At 38.2% G+C, this 23,205-nt stretch overlaps 1 protein-coding gene across 2 annotated transcripts in view; it reads left to right on the forward strand.

The window, feature by feature from the left end:
- Positions 1-12,277, forward strand: part of CDH2 (cadherin 2) — a 253,633-nt gene extending 241,356 nt beyond the window's left edge. Inside the window, exon 16 of one of the 2 annotated variants that reach the window (XM_065932405.1) lies at positions 10,843-12,277. In XM_065932405.1, coding sequence (XP_065788477.1) covers positions 10,843-11,049 — 207 coding nt within the window. In that variant the 3' untranslated portion in view covers positions 11,050-12,277. The remainder of the gene's footprint in view (positions 1-10,842) is intronic. The other variant, XM_065932406.1, reaches the window with a different exon arrangement.
- The last annotated feature ends 10,928 nt before the right edge of the window (positions 12,278-23,205 follow it).

The following is a 23,205-nucleotide window of genomic DNA, read 5'->3' on the forward strand; positions in this document are numbered from 1 at the left end:
TACTGCTTCTTTTGATCATGTCTACAGTTTTACTGCAATTCTTCTTTGGAATTTTTATTGTTAGTTTAAGAGAACGATGCATATTGATATTGATTGTGAATATATGACAGGACTCATGTTCTCTGGCCGTGTCCTGGCATTCAGAAACAGCAAGGCCAGGATTGGTCTCAGGGCCTTTCACAGTGGAAAGCATCTGTTGTATATTATTGCCTTCAGTCCTGTGCTGATAAGATTCATTTCCTGAAAATGAAAGGGTTAGTCGCTCAGTCGTGTCCAACTCTTTGCAACCCTGTGGACTGTAGCTCACCAGGTCCTCTGTCCTTGGGATTCTCCAGGCCAGAATACTGGAGTGGGTTGCCATTCCCTCCTCCAGGGGATCTTTCTAACTCAGGGATCAAATTCGGGTCTCCCACATTGCAGGCAGATTTTTTTTTTACCATCTGAGTCACCAGGGAAGCCCCATTTCCTAGGCTTCCTTGAAACAGTCATATATTACATCTACATAATCAATCTACCTTAGTTTTTAGATGCTCTTATAGTTTGTAGGAAAAATTTTGAAACACAATTCGCTAATCTATCTTTACAAATATTCATTACTACCTATTCTTAAAATACATGCTGCTTTTTGAACATATCTGTTCGATTCTGTTAAATAGTTAATAGGTTAATTTGCAGTAGACATGATTTAAAAGCTAACAGAAGGCAAAAACAGAGTGCAGGTAACTCCTTTATGTATAAAAATATACCCTGACTTTTCCAGATTATTTATACAGTAGGCTTGGTTAGGGGAATCGGCAGGAATATACATACACACACACATATATATAACTAGATATTTTTGAATATGTAAGCATACCTGATGAGTTTACTTCTAATTTAGCTTTCATCCTTTTTTTTTTTTTTTTTTTTTATTTTTTATTTTTCAGTGGGTTTTGTCATACATTGATATGAATCAGCCATAGAGTTACACGAATTCCCCATCCCGGTCCCCCATCCCACAGCTTTCATCCTTATTATTTATTCCTGTGGTTGTTGGATTTCAAGACACGGTGAATCTTCTAAATGTAGGTATAGGCACTGGACTTTCATAAAGCAAGAATTCTGGCTTCAGTGAAATTCAACAGATACTCTCCTGAAGGTGTCCCTGAAGTATCGCTGTCCTGTGGGACTCCATTCCCTCGGGATGCTCCTCTTTTCTCAAGACAAAGTTCAAGCACCAAGGGTCATTTCTAAGGCTGTTTGTAATCTGTGTCTGCCCTCCTTTCCATCCATATTCCCTTCTTGTGCTGCGGCCACGCCAAACTATTTGTAGCCCCTCAAAAGCATCAGAGGCTTAACTATAAATTAACTTTTCTGACTGAGCGGCTGAACAACAACAACTTTTACAACAGCAACAGCTTTTCCGAAGCCCTTCTTAGCTGTCAGGAGATACCCATTTAGCCTTCAGTTGCAGCTCAAATATCCTCTTCTCTCTGAAGCTGTTCTGATACCTCTGTGAAGGGTTATTATTAATACCAAGACGTTCCCTGGGTCATAGTCCTCACATGGGGTGTAACTGTTGGTATTTCTCTTTCCTATGTTAGCATGTCTATTCTCTCTGGGATGAGGGTGATTTCCTGACCTTCTTTGTGTAACCTAAGCATCTACTGTGTTGAGTAGCTCCTAGATTCTGTTGTTGCAAGGAATTCAAGGACTGTGACAGGTGTGTGGGACATGCACTATTTATTTATTTATTTATTTTTGGCTGTGCTGGTTCTTCGTTGCTGTGCAGGTTTTCTTGAGTTGCAGCGAGGAGGGGCTACTCTCTAGTTGTGGAGCGTGAACTGCTTATTTCAGTGGCTTCTCTTGTTGTGGAGCACAGGATCTAGGGTACTTGGGCTTCAGTAGTTGCAGCTCACGGGCTTTGTTGTCCCACAGCATGTAGAAATCTTCCCAGACCAGGGATCGAACCTGTGTCCCCTGCACTGGCCAGCGGATTCTTAGCCACTGAGCCCCCAGGAAAGTCCCCGTTTTTGAAAAAATATGACTGGACTTCCTTCAGTAAAGAGAAGAGAGTATTTAGGTAATACGGTTCAGTGACCCAACCGTAGGAAGAGGTGAACAGTAGGAATTTACATGTGGAAATCTGCTTTCTCAGGTACGCAGTTTCAACAGTGGCTGGAGATTATAACGTGTGAATACCTAAATGAAAAAGTTTGTTCTGAACAACTGACTTTGCACATCAACTTCTGAAATACAGCCCATTCATAATTTGGAAATTGTCGGCCTTTGTTAGAAACGGCTCATTTGGCAGTCCTCTTGAGCTTGGTTTAGGATCACTCATTCAGCAGGTAACTACCATATAGGTACTGTGTACATCCAGTGCCAGTGATACATAGATGAGACAGTAGAGGGTGAGGCTCTCGGTATGCGTCCCCGACTTGCTCCTAGCACGATCTCTATACCAGGCAAACATCCCAGTGTCTGAACTCTCCCCTTGCCAGGCACAGGATGCCCCGTTGGATCTGGTTCTTACCTCGGCAATCCAGCTTCATCTCAGGCCCGTCCCCCACCTGCATTCTACAGGCAGGCCACAGAGACCTCTACTTGTGGTTCCTTATCTCAGCTTGTAATTCCTTGCCAGTGCCAGGCCCACACAGTTTTTCCTGCTTGGAATGCCCTTTGCTCTTTTTCTAAGATATTAGTTCCTCTTTGTCAGCCCATGAAGGGTCAGGCACGCAGAGTACGGATGGGAGCCATCAGTGGCATCCACTCGTACCTACAACTCACCTCCCTCCATTACTCCTATCCAAGCATCCCTGCTCATCCCTCAGAGCCCTCAGGTGGTCCAGGGGGAAGGGTGCATCCCTGGGGGACCCTTGTGGGCAAGCTGGTTTGGTGAGTACATGAATGGACAAAAGGACCGCTTTTGGAAATCATCCCCCAAATGACTGCTAAATCCTCAAAACTGAACGTGATTGTAAGACAGAGAAATATGGAGGAGAAAGGGGAACCCAGAGTCTATACCTAGAAATGCCCTACTTTTGGACACAGAAAGTCTAAAGCGTTTAAGGTATCACAGAAAACAACTACAAAGTGGGTCCAGGGATGTGATGATCAGTTCTGTGAGAAAGTTCAGCGGACTCAAACCGTTAAAAGACCTAAATCAGAGATGACATTCAAACTCACTATGTAGATTCTTCCATCTAACACACCCACTAAGACTTGTTTGGTATCTTTCTATAACTAGACTGATAAAATTAAATACAGGTAAAGTTTTGAGTTGAAGGCACCTAGAAAGAACTCAAGCACATTTTATAACTGCATTTAAAATGCAAACAGATTTATCTCCAGGTTTTATTTGATTTAGTATAGTACTGAATGTTCCAAAGGAAGAAGAATATAGTGGAGATTATAATTGGAGTGTTTTTATAGATGTAAAGAATAGGTAAGCTCATGAGAACAGTTTCTACTTTGCTTATTTAAATAATGAGTCTCAAAAATGATAACATTTCTAGACTGGTAGGTAGCATAAACCAAATCACACATTTTGAATTTCAAGCACAGAATTTCATTCTGTTTTGAAATTTTTAAATAAGATCTTCAGAGGTTGAAAAGTTGAAACTAAAAGTAATTTAATCTCAGGTCAACAGTAGATATTAGCATACCTCCATTAACTATGTTAATCCTGTGTTTTTCTGTATCTCAGAAATATAAAAACCAAGGGCATATTTCTTTTAACCAAATCAGTTAAAAGACCAACTTTCAATTAATATTATTTAAAAATGCATGGAAGGTACTCCTGGAATAACTTGTTTATAATAATTTGTTTATAATAACTACCAAAGTTTAAAATATTTGCCTTTTTTCTCTTAATAATTAAATATAATTTAATATATAATATATTAAATATATTAAATATATTAAAATAATTTAATATATTATTTTAAGCTTATCTCTGTCCACTCTTACAAGAGTTAGGCATTGAAGTTCAAATCCAGATGCCTCATTTAACAGCTCTGTTAACCTTGTATAAGGTTAGGGTCCTTAGATGTAATCACTTAGATTTCTAGTTTCTTTATTTATAAAATGGGGATAATAATAGACCCTCCTTTTAAGATTGCAGTGAGGATGAAATAATACAGTCCACATAAAGTGCTTAGTATAGTGACTGTAAAATCTCTTAATTACTATCAGTATCATATTATCATTACAAGTTACTATTCAGGAGTAAAAACTTTATACTGCCCTTTAACTGTAAATAAAACAAGTAATAAGCTCTAGTTCCAAAAAAAAAAAAATACTGAAGTAAAGTGAATTTTCCAGAAAAGGATGTAGTAATGTTGGTACTCATAAGTCACAGAGTTTCACTGTCATGTGATCATGATATACTTTTATATTTGCAGATATTTTAAACCTAAATCCTGGCCTCTTCTGAAAGGTATAAATATAAACATGAGCAAGGTGCCAAAGTGAGCAAACTAAGCCCAGGACAACAGTACAAATTACATCTAGAATAGCTGTTGGATGTCAGGCAACGTGTGCAGCATCTGAAATGAGTACAGAACCACCTCGGCAGAAAGGGAGGTCATGATCCAGTATAACCGAAGTATGGCGATAGAGATAAAGAGGACGAGGGAGACCACGGGAACTACTCTCAGTCACGATTTGGGGAAGAATTCCAGGAAACAGAAGTGACATTTTTAATGGCCTTTAAGCAGATGGATAGATGGATGGAAATTAATCAAATGAAAAAAATATGACATAGGACATTTTAAACAAAAGGAATCACATTTCAGCTAGCAGGAAATGAATGTGTAAATAACATGGAGATACTCCAAAAATAAGATGTTTTTAGGTTTGAGGGGATTTTGCTGAATAATTTAGTGAATACTTCAGCTATGGATGCTGGAATTGAGAAGAGTTGTAAGGGAAAGGTGAAATGAATGCTCCTTGAAGGGTTTTGACTATATCCTGTAGGTTACCCTAACATCCAGCTTCAGGCATTTAAGTAACGCCTCCTTGTCTTTTCCATGTCTACAAACAGCTTTTATGATGTATTTAAATTTTTTATCAATTTTAACTTCTTTTAAATAAAAATTGTTTTAAAATGCCTGTGTACCATTTAAAAATCATCTTGCATACCCCCAGGGGAACTCCTCCCTTATTTTGGAAGCATTGCTACAGGGGATAGCAGTCAGAAAGTTTTACTTGGGGTTGGGGGTGTGGCATCAAAAAATCTAATAATGTCTGAGAGAGGAACCAATAGTAGTTGGCGAGATAGAAGCAGGTAGAGTCCTGGGGACATGGAAACCCGCTAGAGAGGCTTTTGCCATGGTCCAGGCAGGATGTTCCCTGGAGGTCTTCCCTGGTGGGGCAGACAGTAAAGAATCTGCCTGCAGTGCAGGAGATCCAGGTTCCATCCCTGGGTTGGGAAGATCCCCTGTAGAAGGAAATGGCAACCCACTTCAGTATTCTTGGCTGGAAAATTCCATGGACGGAGGAGCCTGGCGGGCTATAGTCCATGGAGTCGGAAAAAGTTGGACACAGTTGAGCAACTAATACTTTGAGGCAGGATGTAATGATGATCCGAACTGAGTTAGATTTGAGACAATAGGGGACTGACTGTTAGGGACTGACTCTTGGGTTTTATATCCTTCATGTGTTCACACAAGAATGTGGGTGTTTATAGTCCCTGTAAAGCATGTCTCCACCATAAAACATGGGATCAGAAGTCTATAAATTCAAGGTCACCAGGAATTCAGCCAGAGCTGCAGCTTTGATATGACAGAGGCAGCTGACTGCAGAAACTAGTTCAGATTTATCCAGAGTTCACGATCTGTCTCTCCAGGAAAGGTGAAACAAACACATCCTCTTACAGATGTAGTCAGACCCAGTAGGGAGACAGAAACACATATAGATTTTTGTAAATTTGGCAAAAGTGTGTCAGACATCATGTGAAATGGTGTCCACACCAACAAATAAAGGAATCCCAGAGACTTCCCTGGTGGTACAGTAGATAAGAATCCGCCTGCCAGTGCAAGGGACTTGGGTTTCATTCCTGCCCCTGGAAGATTCTATGTCCTGTGGAGCAACTAAGTCTGTGAGTCACGGCTACTGAGCCCAAGCACCCTAGAGCCTGTGCTCTGCAACAAGAGAAGCCCCTACTCAGCACAGCTAGAGAAAACCAGCTCAGCAACGAAGACCCACAACAGCCAAAAATAAATTTTTTAAAAAAGGAATTCCATAAGGAAAAACCAGAGCTTCTGTACCCCACTACTCCGGATTTATCTGTGTGTTCACTGTGGTTGCCTGCCTGTCATGATCAGTTTCTAAGGACTTGACTATGATCTTTTTAGAATTACCAAAATAGTACCCGGAATTTATATAATGCCTTACCCAGAAAAGCCATATTTTATTCTTGGATAAAAATCGGTGCTCTCCAAGTGGCAGGGACTTAAAGTACTTAACCTTCAGCCCAGAAAGATGGCTTGCCTAAGAATTCTTGAAAAGTTCAGTGGGATTTGCCCTTTTGTAATCAGAAGAACCTGAGACAGCGTTTGATGTTTTGGCTTGCAGTGACCTCTCATGGGTTTTATAGCCTTAACCTCTTTTTTTTAAATGTAGAAATAAAACATAGATTCAGCAACTATCAGAATGATCAGAAAGCCATAGTAGGAGTTAAATTTTTTTAAGAAATATTTTTGATGAATCTAAAGATTGTCATAAATAGTGAAGTAAGTCAGAAAGAGAAAAACAAATCCCATATATTAATGTATATATGTGAAATCTAGAAAAGTGATGAACCTATTTGCAAAGCAGGAAATAGAGACACAGACATAGAGAACAAACATAGATACCAAGCGGGAAATGGGGTGGGATGGATTGGGAGTTTAGGATTGACATATATACACTGCTGTGCTGGCTCCGTCATATCTGACTCTTTTCAACCCCATGGACAGCAGCCTGCCAAACTCCTCTGCCCATGGAATTTTCCAGGCAAGAATACTGGAGTGGGTTGCCATTTCCTACTTAAAGGGATCTTCCTGACCCAGGGATCGAACCTGCGTCTCTTGCATTGGCAGGCAGCTTCTTTACTGCTCGTGCCACCTTCATAAGCATAAAATGGATAACTAATGAGAATTGACTATATAGCACAGGGAACTCTAGTTAGTGTTCCGTGGTGATCTAGATGAGAAGAAAATCTAAAGCAGAGGGGATATATATATACTTAGAGCTGATTCACTTTTCTATACAGCAGAAAATAATACAACATTGTAGAGCTCCAATAGAAAAAAAGGGGGAAATACTTTTGAGTCTCTTGATGGTGAGTATAGGACTAGATTATTACCAATGTTATATCTGTTTTGATATAACAAATTAAAGAGCATCTTGATGAAAGTGAAAGACGAGAGTGAAAAAGTTGGCTTAAAACTCAACATTAAGAAAACTAAGATCATGGCATCTGGTCCCATCACTTCTTGGCAAATAGATGGGGAAACAATAGAAACAGTGGCAGACTTTATTTTGGGGGTATCTAAAATTACTACAGATGCTGACTGCAGCCATGAAATTAAAAGATGCTTGCTTCTTGGATGAAAAGCTATAACCAACCAACTATAAAGCATATCAAAAAGTACAGACATTACTTTGCCACAAAGGTCCATCTAGTCAAAGCTATGGTTTTTCCAGTAGTCATGTATCGATGGAGGATTGGACCATAAAGAAAGCTGAGCACTAAAGAACTGATGCTTTTGAACTGTGGTGTTGGAAGAGACTTTTGAGAGTCCCTTGGACTGCAAGGAGATCAAACCAGTCAACCCTAAAGGAAATCAACCCTGAATATGTGTTGGAAGGACTGATGCTGAAGCTGAAACTCCAGTACTTTGGCCACCTGATGAGACGAACTGACTCATTGGAGAAAACCCTGATGCTGGGAAAGCTTGAGGGCAGGAGGATAAAGGTTACGACAGAGGATGAGATGGTTGGATGGCATCACCGACTCTATGGACATGAGTTTGAGCAATCTCTGGGAATTGGTGATGAACAGGGAAGCCTGGCGTGCTGCAGTCCATGGGATTGTGAAGAGTCGGACATGACTGAGGAACTGAACTGAACTGAACTGATATCTGTTTTGAGGATGTCAATTAGGTGGTGTTGACATTTGATGAAAGTCTCAGGCCCTTTAACACCCCAGCGAAAACCAGGCAGCTTCCAGTAATTATTCTAAGTCACAGGAAACACAGGCCATGGCTTTCATCTCCCGGAATCCAGGCACACGTGATGCCGCACCACTGCTACTTTCCAGTTCATCTTAGTCTTCACCTTTCTATATTTCCGGTTTTGTGCTGATACCATGATCCACATGTCTTCTGTATTCTAGGATCCAGGCAGAAGGAAAACTCGCCTCTAGGGCAGGCCCTTCTCCTGGCAGGCAGAGGAGAAAGATGAGGGGGCTGATGGAGCATTAGACTCTTCTGGTCTCCACGCTTCTGTTTCCATTAATTGGGCAGTGTCAGTCGGGTGGCCGAGCCTGACCGTGGGTTGGGGAAGTCAGCTGGCTCCAGGGTGGTCCTTGTGGTGCTGTAAGCATGTGATCCACCCATGGGGAGAGGATGGTGAGTCATTGAGGACAGTAACACAATCTGCCACAAAAAAGAGATCAGGAATTTTGAGAAATTGGAGTTTGCCCATCTCAGGCTTAACAAACTTGTCCTTTAGCTTATTCTATAAATATAGTCAAGAAAATCCTATCTAAAATTATTTATGTGTTATATATGGATGTAGTTTGAGGGAGACTTGCTTTATTTTACTTTACACAGGCATGTCTGGGTTATAGTGTACTTGAGAAGACGAAAAGTGGTATTTAATTAAAGGTTAGGATTGTTGGGGAGACAGACTCGGGCATGAGGAAGTGGTAGTGTGTACTTTTTTCCAAGGTTTTTGGTTGAAGTCAAGCAACTGCCGTTTTGTTTCTTAAAACCTTTGTTGTTTTTGTTTAATCTCTAAGTCTTGTCCAACTCTGCAACCCCATGGACTGCAGCATGCCAGGCTCCCCTCTCCTTCACCATCTCCCAGAGTTTGCTCAAATTCTTGTCCATTGAGTTAGTGATACTATCTAACCATCTCAATCTCTGCTCTCCCCTTCTCCTTTTGCCTTCACTCATTCCCTTAAAACATGTCTCCACATATCTTTTTTCAAATTCCAAAGCAAGAATTTTTTTTATCTAAACTTAAAAAAAATTTTTTTTTAATTCACTAATATTCCTGAGCTGTAACAAGTGCCAGATACTGTGGGGAGATACCCTTGGGTCAACTTTATTTTATTTGGGCTTCATAATGATTGTATTACTGTGATTACAGTTGAAGATTAGAAAATGGGGCTGGTGGAACTCAGCCAAGGTCCCGAAACTGGTACTATGCAGAGCTGAGGTATCACCCCAGTGTCTGACCTCTTAACACTACACATACTGACCATAATTTTCATGCTCTTTTTCCTCTTCCCCCACTGTACTGATTTAAACAAAAAAAAAAAAAAAACATGTATTCATGAGACACATGTGGATTGGAAGGATTGATCTAAAGATGGACGGTTCATCACATCTTGGACAAGAGGACCCACAATGAGCCACCAAAATTTTAAAAAGCAGAGTTGTGGAGAGAGAGAATGACTGTTTGGAGACCAACCGTGGTTTATCTTGGACTGCTAGAATGGAAGTGGGAAAAAATTAAATACTTAGTATGTGACAAATAGACATACATTAAATTCTTAAAGTTTTGTCAAAAAATTATGAAATAGCTGCAGATACGTGAGTTATATATAAAAAAATCTTTGTACAAGAGTTAAGTTTATTGATAATCATTTCACTGGTTCTTATTTTTTCAATTATTTTTAAGAGCCCTGTGTGTGTGTGTATGTGTGTGTGTGTGTATATATATAATTTTAGGTTGTTAGGATCCACTTCCCCAATATTTATACTGTGTATTGATATTGGATCATGACTTTTCTAGAGTCTGTGGATGGTAGAAGTCACTCTGTTCTTGATTAACTGAGTGACTAACTTTTCTTTTGTTATAATCACATCTGGCCTGTCTTTGTTCTTCCTCTGATACCCTTCCAAATTTATGTTAGATAGAATGCCACTTCTTCCTTGAACACCCAGTTCTCTGAGCCAATCAGTGTTTGTTTTTAGCATCCTGATGATTTTTGCCTAAATTTCATAGCTTTGTTACTTATTTATCATTTGTGTCATACTATAGTAATGCCTGTTACTAGGTTGTAAATTATAGAGCGCAGGGACGCTATGGCACTCATTTCTATGTCTCTTTTTGCCCTGCAAGTAATTCCTGCTAAACCAGTTCGTTGTCAAAATCTTGTAACTCTGACTCTACATAGATCAGGGTCCACATATCACATGAGTTCATCACCTTCCAGATTGTTTCATGTAACTCACTCCACGAGTGATAATTCAAAACTAGTCTTGTCCGATGCATTGTTCTACTGATGCATTACCAAACTTCATTTAAGATCCTCCCTTTCTAGCTTCAGGCCGTTGGCGGTTCATTTCTGTCACCTGTGAACTGCCTTCTCCAGTTAACCCCGTCCCATGGTATGTCTCAGCCTCACTAGCCTCACTGAGCTAGATTCCTTACAGTTCCTTCTTTGCAGAGGAAACACATCCATTGACTTTTGTCTAACTTTCAAACATAGTGATAACACCAGTTTCTCTGGGTTGCACACGTGGTGGTCTGCAGGTGGAAACTTACAAACAGGTGTTTGATGCCCCGGGACCGCTAGCGTCTGCTTGTGGATTCGCTCACTGTAACCCTCTTCTCATCCCTTCCTTGTCTTCCCAACTGCAGGGCCTTAAAGCTGCTGACAACGATCCCACCGCTCCACCCTACGACTCTCTCTTAGTCTTTGACTATGAAGGCAGTGGTTCCACGGCTGGGTCCTTGAGCTCCCTTAATTCCTCCAGTAGTGGAGGTGAGCAGGACTATGACTATCTGAACGACTGGGGGCCTCGCTTCAAGAAACTCGCTGACATGTACGGTGGAGGTGACGACTGAACTTCAGGGTGAACTTGGTTTTTGGACAAGTACAAACAATTGCAACTGATATTCCCAAAAAGCATTCAGAAGCTAGGCTTTAACTTTGTAGTCTACTAGCACAGTGCTTGCTGGAGGCTTTGGCAGAGGCTGCAAACCAATTTGGGCTCAGAGGGAATATCGGTGATCCAATACTGTTTGGAAAAATACTGAGCTCAGTCACACTTGAATTTTACAGTACAGAAGCACTGGGATTTTATGTGCCTTTTTGTACCTTTTTCAGATTGGAATTAGTTTTATGTTTAAGGCTTTAATGGTACTGATTTCTGAAATGATAAGTAAAAGACAAAATATTTTGTGGTGGGAGCAGTAAGTTAAACCATGATATGCTTCGACACGCTTTTGTTACATCGCATTTGCTTTTATTAAAAATATGGAATTAAACAGACAAACCACTCATGGAGCAATTTTATTATCTTGGGGGCTGAGACCATGAGATTGGAAAATGTACATTACTTCTAGTTTTAGACTTTAGTTTCTTGTTTGTTTTTTTTTTTCCACTAAAATCTTAAAACTTACGCAGCTGGTTGCAAATAAAGGGAGTTTTCATATCACCAATTTGTAGCAAAATTGAATTTTTTCATAAACTAGAATGTTAGATACATTTTGGTCTTAATCCATGTACACTTTTTTATTTACTGTATTTTTTCCACTTCACTGTAAAAATGGTATGTGTACATAATGTTTTATTGGCATAGTCTATGGAGAAGTGCAGAAACTTCAGAACATGTGTATGTATTATTTGGACTATGGATTCAGGTTTTTTGCATGTTTATATCTTTCGTTATGGATAAAGTATTTACAAAACAAAGTGACATTTGATTCAATTGTTGAGCTGTAGTTAGGATACTCAATTTTTAATTTTTTAATTTTTTTTTTTTATTTTTTATTTTCTTTTTTTGTTTGGGGAGGGAGAAAAGTTCTTAGCACAAATGTTTTACATAATTTGTACCAAAAAAAGAAAAAAAAAGGAAAGACAAGAAATGAAAGGGGTGGCCTGACACTGGTGGCACTACTGCAGTGTGTGTTTTTAAAAAAAAATGAAAAAAAAAAAGCTTTTAAACTGGAGAGACTTCTGACAACAGCTTTGCCTCTGTATTGTGTACCAGAATATAAATGATACACCTCTGACCCCAGCGTTCTGAATAAAATGCTAATTTTGGATCTGGTGACTGGTTTGAACTTTTTCTTTTCTACTTGAGATGCTTTGAATGTTTCAGAAATTCCAGGTCCTGGAGTTGCATTGAGAACTGCAGTACAAAAGTATGAATTGGTTCTTACACTGTTCACCATCAAAAAGCCCTTAGCGTGGCAGCCAGCCGTGTTCGGTGAGCAGTGGAGAAAAATCTGTGGATCTTCTGATCATAGAAGGAAAACATCAAGCCACCCAGGAGTCAACTACACTGAAGGTGGTATATGCAAATCACATCAGTGAATTTTGTGTAATTCTTAACATCATTTGTGCTTTTATTCCCTTCCGCTCCAGTCTGTGGTTACGCTGACGCTAACAGGCTTTTCCCACTAGAGCAGGGGTCCCCACCCTCCAGGCCACAGACCTGTATCTGTATTTACAGCCACTCCCTATCACTCACATCACTGTCTGAACTCCCTGCCTCCTGTCAGATTAGCAGTAGCATCATAGATATTATGTGTGTGAATCATCCTGAAACTATCTCATCCCATTCCATGGAAAAATTGTCTTTCACAGAATCAGTCCCTGATGTCAAAAAGGTTGGGGACCGCTGCAGTAGAGCACCCACAGCAAGAAAACCTCGCTAAAAAGTGATAGACTTGGCCCTGGAAAGTGCGGTGGATGCTGGGAATTCCCAGGCAATCCATTGAAGCCATTGATGATGTATCTAGTGAAATGCACTTGGGCTTGACTTCTGTTCTTTAACTGGACCAATTTTTTCCCTAACTTTCTTAAAGAGGTACAATGGACAAATTAAATTTTGTATATTGAAGCATACGATGTGATGACTTGGTGTATGTATACATTATGAAATGATTTCCACTGTCGTGTCACTCACCACATATATCACCTCACATAGTTAACACTTTGTGTGTGTTTGTATGTGTATGTGGTGAGAACACTTAAAATCTACTCAACAAAATTCAAGCACACAGTACAGCATTAGCTGATGTGGTCACAGAGGACAGAAAAGCAAAGTCACCTTATTCAGTTTCGTAAAATTGTTCAGTGCACACTATAGTTCATAAATGAATTTTAAGAATCTCGAAAAATCCTCACTGCTTTTTCCTATATTCCTTATGATCAATATCACATTACACATACTTATATTGTACACTTTGGAAAAAACTTAATACAGTATACCTCCTCTAACTCCATGTGGTTTTTCACTTTAATTTCATACTAGAGAGTAAAATTTACTTTTCTATCAATATGTTCTGTAAGCAATATTTTTGTCTCACTTTTCTAATCTTTAAATGCCAGAGCTTATCTGTGGAATTTCATAATAAAACTTAGTAAATTTGCTGATTGGAATAGTCTTTTTAAAATGGATCTTTAGACTGCACTTCTGTACTACTGTATGTTCAAATGAAAACTGTCTTTTTAAATTCAAACATCTCAACATTTAAAATTCATAGCACTCAGGTAACAAACACTTTTCAATTACTTTCTTAGGATTGATGTTCAGTGTCAGACTATTTCTAACACAGGGGCTTCCCTGATGGTTCAGTGATAACCCATTTGCCAATTCAGGAGACTCAGTTTTGATTCCTGGGTTGGCAAGATCCCCTGGAGAAGGAAATGGCAACCCACTCCAGTGTTCTTGCCTGGGAAATCCCATGGAGAGAGGAGTCTGGAGGGCCACAGTCCATGGGGTCACAAAGAGTCGGACACAACTGATCGACTGAACACGCACATACATCTCTAACACGGGCAAAGCTCGTTTTATGCCATTTATGCCTTTTTATGCCGTATTGGGCTTCACAGATGCTGCCTTTTTTTTTTTTACAAATTGAAAGTGTGCGGCAACTCTGCGTGAAGTACATCTATCACGCCATTTTTACACCACCATTTGTTCAGTCTTATTTCTGTGTCACATTTTGGCGGTTGTTCAGTTGCTCAGTCATGTCTGACTCTTTGCGACCCCATGGACTGCAACATGCCAGGCTTCTCTGTCCTTCACCATCTCGTGGAGTTTGCTTAAACTGATGTCCATTGGGTCAAGTTTACCACATTTTGGCAATTTCTGCAACATTTTAAACTCTGCACCAGCAAAAGTGATTATCACTCACTGAAGGCTAGATGATGGTTAGCAATTTTTAACAATATTGTACTTGTTAATTAAGGTATGTGCATATTTTAGACATAATGCTATTGCATACTTAATACAGTATAGTATAACCATAACTATATGCACTGGGAACCCCCCCCAAAATTTTGTGACTATTTTGATACTCACTTTATTATAGTGGTCTGTAACCAAATTCTCAATGTACCAATTTTTAACACTAATAATAAGCATTTTATATATACATAATCAGTAAATGTAAACATAGTTGTTTTCAAAACTTCCGTATTTTGCTGGAGTAATGCATGACTAGGTTTCCTTTGTGGGAAAAAAAAAAATTGGGAAACAGAAAGTAGAAGCCCCCTGCTCTGATACAGGAGGAACTTCTATTTAGCTGTTTATTAATGATATGTAATTTATAGTCTTTTCCAAAAAAGCATTTTTACACACAGGTTTCCATAAAGATTTTATTTTGTTCTGTTTTCTTGAAAGTGGAATGGTACATTATGTATTTTCTGTAACTTGTCTTTTTCACTAGGAGTGAATCTTGGAAGTTTTTTCATATTAGTGTATATATCTACCTCGTCCTTTTTAATTGCTATGTAGTATTCCTTAATTGGCCATATAGTTCAGCCATTTCCTAGGTAACTGGTTGTTTCTGATTTTTTTCGCTACTGTAGAAAATGCTACAATCGGTTAATAGCCTTGTGCATGTTTCTCTGCCTGGGAGTATTCTCTAAATGAGATGTTTGGAGATGGAATTGCTAGATTAAAGAACATGGAGAGTAGTTAATTAAATATGGCTAAAATTATAAGTGTTTTAATGTTACTCTAAAGTGCCTTTTAGCTAAAAGATGATAAGGCTTTCTAAAAGCCAGCAACTTCCTTCTTTAGCAAAATGATTTTATGCTGCTCAAAATAGTAACCACAGAATGTAAGACAATCTAGCCAAGGATTTTTTTCTTTTTTCTTTGGAAGGTAGCCTTTAAGTCAGGCCACAGTACTAGTTTCAAATACTCTGTAAAGTGATTGTAACCATGTGATGTAATAAAACCTTGAAAACTATATTTATGAACGTGGTTTATGGAGCCCATCCAGAAGCATGTTTTTCTAGGTCGTTTCTAGTGATTTGAGTCACTTCTGCAATATTGCCAACAATAAACTTGCATACAAAGTGCTATAATCTCTGTGAAATGGGTTATTTTTCATGATAAAAATGTGTGCATTTTAAATTTTAATGAGACATGGCCAAATTGCCCTAATAAATACTACTCCAATTGACCCTCCCAACAACACTGTATAAAAGTCTATGCATCCTCATCTTCAACAATCTGAAACATTACACATTTAAAAGTTTTGCCAATATGATAGACAAAATAATCTCATGTATTTAAGACTTTGCTGGTTACTAATGAGATTCATTGGTGATTTTTTTTTCTTATGTTTATTAGCTGTTTGTATTTCTTTGAATTGCCTATGTTTGTTTCCCTATTAAATTAGTTGGCTTTTTCCAATTGATTAGTAAGAACTTGTGTGCATTTTTTTTTCCTGGTCTTTTGCCAATCTTGTAAATTTGCCTATGGTGTTTTACTGATAAACATTTGTTTTTTGTGATCTACTCTGTCAGTATTTTCAACTGTAGGTTTTTGAGAGGGTCTTCTCACCTCCAAATTATACAATTACTATTCACTGTTGTTGTCTTTTTTTTTTTTTTTTTTTTGCTTTGCACTTATTTAGCTCTTTAATTCACCTGGAAATTATTTTGTATGAGGTAGAAATCTAACTTTTAAAATACTTATAGATAGGTGGTCTATTTCCGAAGCACCACTCATTAAGCCAATCATAACCCACCTTTATCTTATACACAATTCCCATAGAAATGTATGATTCTTTCTAGATCACTTATTCTGTTCCATTGATCATTTACTTAATTCCTGCACATTATGAGATCTTTATACTAGAAAATCATTTCTGATAAGTCATTTCTCCCACTGTTCTTTACTTCTAATAAAAATTTTCTATATTTATATTTCTTGTGTGCATTAATTTTAGAAAGTTTTGTCAAGTTCTGTAACAATTTTTCTTGGATATTTTACACAGCTGTGAAGAATTAATAGCTTCATCTATTATCCCATCTAATATAATCTCTTTCACTTTTCAGATCATATATACACTTTCATAAAGTTTCATTAGACATTTTATTATATTATAATTTTCATTAAGACAGTCTACTTTTGCAGCATTTTTTTCAAGTGATTCTTTTACTATTGTATTGGAAATTTATTCTTATTTATTTTATCTTGTTTCTAACCCTCATTTTACTCTTGTATGATTTTCAATAGCTTTTAAATGATTTTCTCAGATTTTTCTGATAATCATTTTTGTATATAATGAGGTTTTCTTCCTTATTCCAAAATCAATACTTAGTTTAATTCCTGTATAGTTAGTAGTAATGTAAATTGTAAGCTTTAATCATTTTTATAATAGGATGGTTTTGTGTATTTCATCATTATGTATAACATTTCCTATAAGTATAGATATAGCTAGCTTACTTAAAGATTTTATGAGCGTGCATGTTGAATTTAATAAAGTGCATTTCCTTCATCCATAGAGATAATAAAATATTAATCCATTAATATGGTGAAATATGACATTAGGTTTTCCAATATTGAGTCAAACTTTTGGGGAATAAACCCTCCTTGATCATGGGCTTTCCTGGTGGCTCAGTGGTAAAGAATCTGTCTACAATGCAGGAGACACAAGTTTGATCCCTGGGTGAGGAAAATCCCCTGGAGAAGGGAATGGCTACCCACTCCAGTATTCTTGTTTGGAGAATCCTGTGAACAGAGGAGCCTGATGGGCTACAATCCACTGGGTCGCAAAGAGTCGGACACGACTGAAGAAACTTGGTCATAATGGTATTCTTTTAATGGACTGATGAATTTGATTTGCTGTGATTTTACTTAAGACTTTAAAATTACATGCAATTTTTTATACTTTTGTATTTTTCTATTATTCTTGTTCAGTATCAGTCCTAAATTTATTCTGGCTGCAAATAAAGAATTAGGAAGACTGCCATTGTTTTGTGCTCTGGAATAATTTATAAAACTTGGGATTATCTACTCACAAAAATTTGTTATACTTCTACAATTTTACCATTGTAAGGACAGGCTTTCCCCAATAGGACTTGGTGTATTTAGACCTTGTCCTTCTTTTTGACCAATTTTCACAATTCACATCTTCCTAAAAAAGGTATCTAACCTTTAAAAAATTTATTGATAGAAAGTTCCATATAGCATTTTAAAAATCTGTTTCATAGCTGAAGTTATATGTCCTTTTCTTTCTTTTACTTTTTTCTTTTTTTCTTCAGCAGAGTAGTTAAGTCTATTTTCCTGTTCAAATACCTAACTTTTTGATTTATTGATATAGACTATGTATTCACTTCATTATAATGCACACATTTTTTAAATTCTGTTAACTTTATTCTTCAAATACCTAGTGATTTACTATTTTTAGTATTTGTCAGTTTCTGTAGCATTTTAGATTTCTGTATTTCAGGCCATATTGATGTCTGCTTAAAACTGTTCTATCCTCTAGTTTGGATTTTAGTTTTTATAAGAAATGTCTTGCTTGATGACTTTTAGTGCTTTAGGCCCTAAGTTCCATTTTGTCTGTCCTTTATATAGCCATACCTGTCTTCTTTTTTCTATTTGTTTTGTTTTTGCATTTGTCTGATTATCACTTGGTCCATCTCTTTACTGTTAAGAATTTTTGAATAATTTTGCCTTTTATATATTCAAAACAACATATACATTTAGATTTGTTTTACTGCCATTTTCAAACAGGCCTTATGAATAAGGATTGGCCAAAACATCAGTTTTGATAATGATTTGGTTGTTGCAATTCTCCATCTTTGGAACCAGTAGTCTCCAATCATGTATTTTTGGAGGTAACCTCAGTGAACTGATCTAATGAGATAATGCACCCACTAATAGTTGGCTACTCTTCACAGTGTCTCCAGACCAATGGCATGTGAACTGATTGACCTCAACGGCATAAAAGCAGTAAAGGCATTAAAAATAAAGTCCATTTCTACTTTCGTTTTTACCTTGCAGTTTTACAGTTGTTTGTTTAAATAGTTTTTCATCATTGAGAGAAAAAATGTATCATTTTCATATTCAAAGGAAAAAGCTGGAAAACTGAAAGAAAGTCGTACTAACCTGAAGTGTCACTGTCATAGGGAATGCTGGTGAGATAATCAATTCAGTCATTCAGTCGTGTCCAACTCTGTTCGACCCCATGGACTGCAGCACACCAGGCCTCCCTGTCCATCACCAACTTCCAGACTTTACTCAAATTCATGTCCACTGAGTCAGTGATGCCATACGAATACAAAATACCTGACGGGTATATTTCTACCATGTGCCCAACAACAGGCAAAAACTCTTCTTGGAAAGTATCAGTTGATTGACCCCCTTTAAGAAGATATTTGGAGAAAGAAAGCAACAAAACTATTTCTCTTTTACTTGATGCAGCAAATTCAGTCTTTTATAGATGCTATTTAGTGATTGATCATGAGCTTTTCTATAAGGTTGGTAATGAAAGTTCATATATCACCATTTTTCTCTGTTAGCTGATCTAATTAAAAGCTCTGGGTGGAAGAAGAGATGTTGCTACAGCAGCTAAAATAAATTTAGGGGAGATTATCTGTAGATTTAAAGTGACTCACATTCTCTTAATTTCTCCTAATAACATGATTGTCCTGACTATAGGTGCAACTTAAAAGTATGAGAATATATTTACTCTTCATAATTTGCTTTAACAAAATACAAGTCCACATAAGGATTGTGATACTGATTATTTTAAGTGCCTACTCACAGATAGGTAATGAACTGGGGTGAAGTGGGTCTCTTGACTAGAAACATGCTTATGAATCAGAAACATTAGAGGTTACAGATATTTTTGAGATATTCTAATACCCAATCAATGTGTATTTTAATATATTGGATTAATTTATTCAATTTTTAAAAGTTTGAACATGACCTTAAGGATAATTCTTAGAAGAAATATTTATGTGTTCAGGAATGCTTTATAAACTTAATTACCAAATGGATACCAGTCAGCTTCTACAGTAATTTGTTTTTTGATTTTTTCTGAAACTAATGTACTTTGAATAAGAATCTTCAAGTTTAAGAATGTTTCGTTTATCTTTTTTTAAATTATTTATTTATTTTTGGCTCTGCTGGGTCTTTGTGGCTACGCTCAGGCTTTCTCTAATTGCAAAGAGCACCGGTTACTCTAGTTGCAGTGCATGGGCTTCTCATCATAGTGCTTCTCTCTTTTTTTTTATTTTAATTGGAGGCTAATTACTTTACAATATTGTAGTGGTTTTGACTATACATTCACATGAATCAGCTGTGGGTGTACCTGTGTTCCCTGTCCCCCATCCTGAGCCCCCCTCCCCCTTCCTCCCCCTCCCATCCCTCAGGGTCATCCCAGCACACCAGCCCCGAGCACCCTGTCTCATGCATCAAACCTGGACTGGTGATCTGTTTCACATATGATAATGTACATGTTTCCGTGCTATTCTCTCAAATCATCCCACCCTCACCTTCTCCCACAGAGTCCAAAAGACTGTTCTATATATCTGTGTCTCTTTTGCTGTCTCACATGTAGGGTCATTGTTACCATCTTTCTAAATTCCATATATGTGCATTAGTATACTGTATTGGTGTTTTTCTTTCTGACTTACTTCACTCTGTATAATAGGCTCCAGTTTCATCCACCTCATTAGAACTGATTCAAATGTATTCTTTTTAACTATCTTTCCCACAAAGTAGAAACTGAAAAAATAAACTATCACTTATAATATATATTAACATATAAGATAAAGGTATATGTGTAAGTGATAGTTTATTTTTTCAGTTTCTGCTTTGAGGGAAAGATAGTTGATGTATAATTTTAGAGTTTGCTACTTTTTTCCAACAGGGTTTTTGATCATGTGTGGTAAAGACATTTATCATAGTAACATCTGAGTCAGAAGAGATATTGACTGGTTTGGAAGAGAATATTTTCTAGTTTATTTTCATTGTAAATGGCTTCTATATTTGGAGGGCTACTTGAGACTCCATTTTAATAATGTTTTCTTGTTTCATAGCATTACTGTTTACTTTTCTGTTTTAACTCCATCTTGATTGTTAGTATCAATAAAGGCATAAATAACCAGAGACTGAAAAAAACTTCTTCCTTTGCCCCAGGGTTTTTTCATCTTCCAAACTTACTTACCACCTGGCACAGTGGTAAAGAATCCGCCTGCCAATACAGGAGACACAAGAGATGCAGGTTTGATCCCTGGGTTGGGAAAATCCCCTGGAGTAAGACATGGCAACCCACTTCAGTATTCTTGCCTGGAGAATTCCATGAATAGAAGAGCTCGGTGGGTTATAGTCCATGGGGTTGCAAAGAGTCGGACATGACTGGGCATGCACCCTTTTCACCAATTTTACTTACTAGTTCATATCCCTGCCTTGGATCTCTGTGACCTCGAAGTAAGTCAAACTTAGTCAATGCCATACCTTCCCAGGTCCCCTGTGAACTTTATAAATTACAGTTTACTTCTTTTTATTTGGAGAAAATACGGCCTCATAGACTCTATTGAAACTAAACCTGTTGCTCACTTATACCCATAAAAACATCCACACTCAACTGCATGGATAAACTTTAACCATGCTGAGTTCTTTCTATGTGCAAAGACACCACTGTATTCACTTGCCATACTGGTTCATTTAATCCTTACAGTGATTACCCTATTTCATTGCTTCTAATAGACTTATCATTTTCCCTGATGATGTTAACAATTCTAAGATCAGAAAGCATCATAGACACTTACTGAGTAAACCCCAACCTGGGGGAGCGATGTTGTATTTGTGCTACAGAACTCAGGTTTAGCTGCTCATCATTCAAGAATTCAATACCAAGGTACAGGTGTTGGATTAAAGGACAGATAGCTTTATTGAGGAAGCCAGGAGAAGGTTGTCTCATGTTCCAAAGGGCCAACTCATCACTCCCCAGGTTTGCTTGGAGATTATACAGGGAAAAGGAGAAAGGGCTACATGCTGGGGCTACATGTCTCCTATTTTCAGAGATAATCATCTCCATAACTCAGTTTCAAGTAGCTGTCATGTCTCACTTGTGGTTGGAACTTTTTCTGAGTCATAAATCTCTGGTCAGCTAGTCCTTCTGGTTCTAACTGGCCTAGGGTCTACATGCTTGTGGTCAGCACACAGTTAACTTATTTAGCCTGGTAGGGGGTTTCAGTGTCTGCAAAACAGCTTAGCCGATAAGGCTCAGAATATTGTGTGTGACCCTTCAAGAAGAGCCGTTGTTCAATGGCTAAATTATTACTTTGTCTTGCTTGACTATTTTCCTTTGTTTCTGCATTTTCTCATATCTCTGATTAAATTTATTCCTTGGAACTCAGGGAAGGCCTAGGAGGTAGATTTTTTTTTTTTTTTTTTAAAACAAGAGACAGGCAGAGGACAGGAGAGGCAGGAGGTGGGGATGATGAGAGGTAGGATGGGGGTGGAGGGGTAATCTGTCTCAAGAAGGCACCATAGAGTTCTACTCGGTTACAGTTGTATGAAAACGCCCAGTGACGCCTTTTGGTAACAACAATAAGATACTAGCATCAGAATGTCTTGGAGTCTATGATACACACATTAAGGTATATAAAGACTGAAGGCAGGAGGAGAAGGGGACAGGGGACGACAAAGGATGAAATGGTTGAATGGCATCACCGACTCAATGGACAATTGAGATGATGAAGGACAGGGAAGCCTGGCATGCTGCAGTTCATGAGATCGCAAAGAGTCAGACACAACTTAGCAACTGAAAAACAAGTTCACTTCTATTTTCCCCAGTTTCTTTAGATAAAGAAGCCAAAGCAGAAGTTATATGGTTTGTCCTCTAACACTCAGCTGGTAAGCGACAGAGCCAAGATTTAAGCCCACTGTCTGGCTCCTGAGTTGACACTATCTCTGTCACTCGGTGGCAGCAGGCAAGAGTGAAAAACCACAGGACTGAGTGAACAAAGAAAAAAGTGTGTGCAGCTCTTACACACACTTCCTTGTATGCGAGGTGTAACATACAGGATGACCATTTGAGGATGGCAAGACGGCCTAATATCTTTAATTTACATAAACAAGTTAAACTTGTAAATTAGTTCAACCTAACCTAACCTAAATTTTAAAAATAAAGAAAATATTTTACAGGGAAACATACATATCCTATGAAACACTGAGAACATAGAATGTATGTGGGAGGGAGGGGAATCGAAGATTCCAAGATGAGAGGGGAATTTTTTCATTTCATCATTCCTTATACTCATTACGGGCTTCCCTGGTGGCTCAGATGGTAAAGAATCTGCCTACAATGCAGGAGACCTGGGTTAGATCCCTGGGCCAGGAAGATCCCCTAGAGAAGGCAATACCCACTCCAGTATTCTTGCCTGGAGAATTCCATGAACAGAGGAGCCTGGTGGGCTACAGTCTACAGGGTCGCAAAGAGTAGGACTGAGTGACTAACACTTTCACTTTTCACTATAATCACTAAGTCCATTTCCCAGACTGTTTACGCCAAGGCTAGTACACTCCTAGTGTTCTTACTCATTGATCCCTTCCCCAGTCCTAGGCAGACGGCCCTGTGCCCTGTTAACCTCGGACTTGCAAAGCTGCTCCACTCCTCCTTTCACTCGCAGCCTTTAAGGGTCTCACTCATTCCTTCATAGGAGACCTGCCTGCCATTTCTGGTCCAAACGTTTCATTTTTCTGGTGTAAGCTGAACAATTTTGGAAATCAAA

This window comes from Muntiacus reevesi, chromosome 4 (assembly GCF_963930625.1).
Source record: "Muntiacus reevesi chromosome 4, mMunRee1.1, whole genome shotgun sequence".
NCBI lineage: Eukaryota > Metazoa > Chordata > Mammalia > Artiodactyla > Cervidae > Muntiacus > Muntiacus reevesi.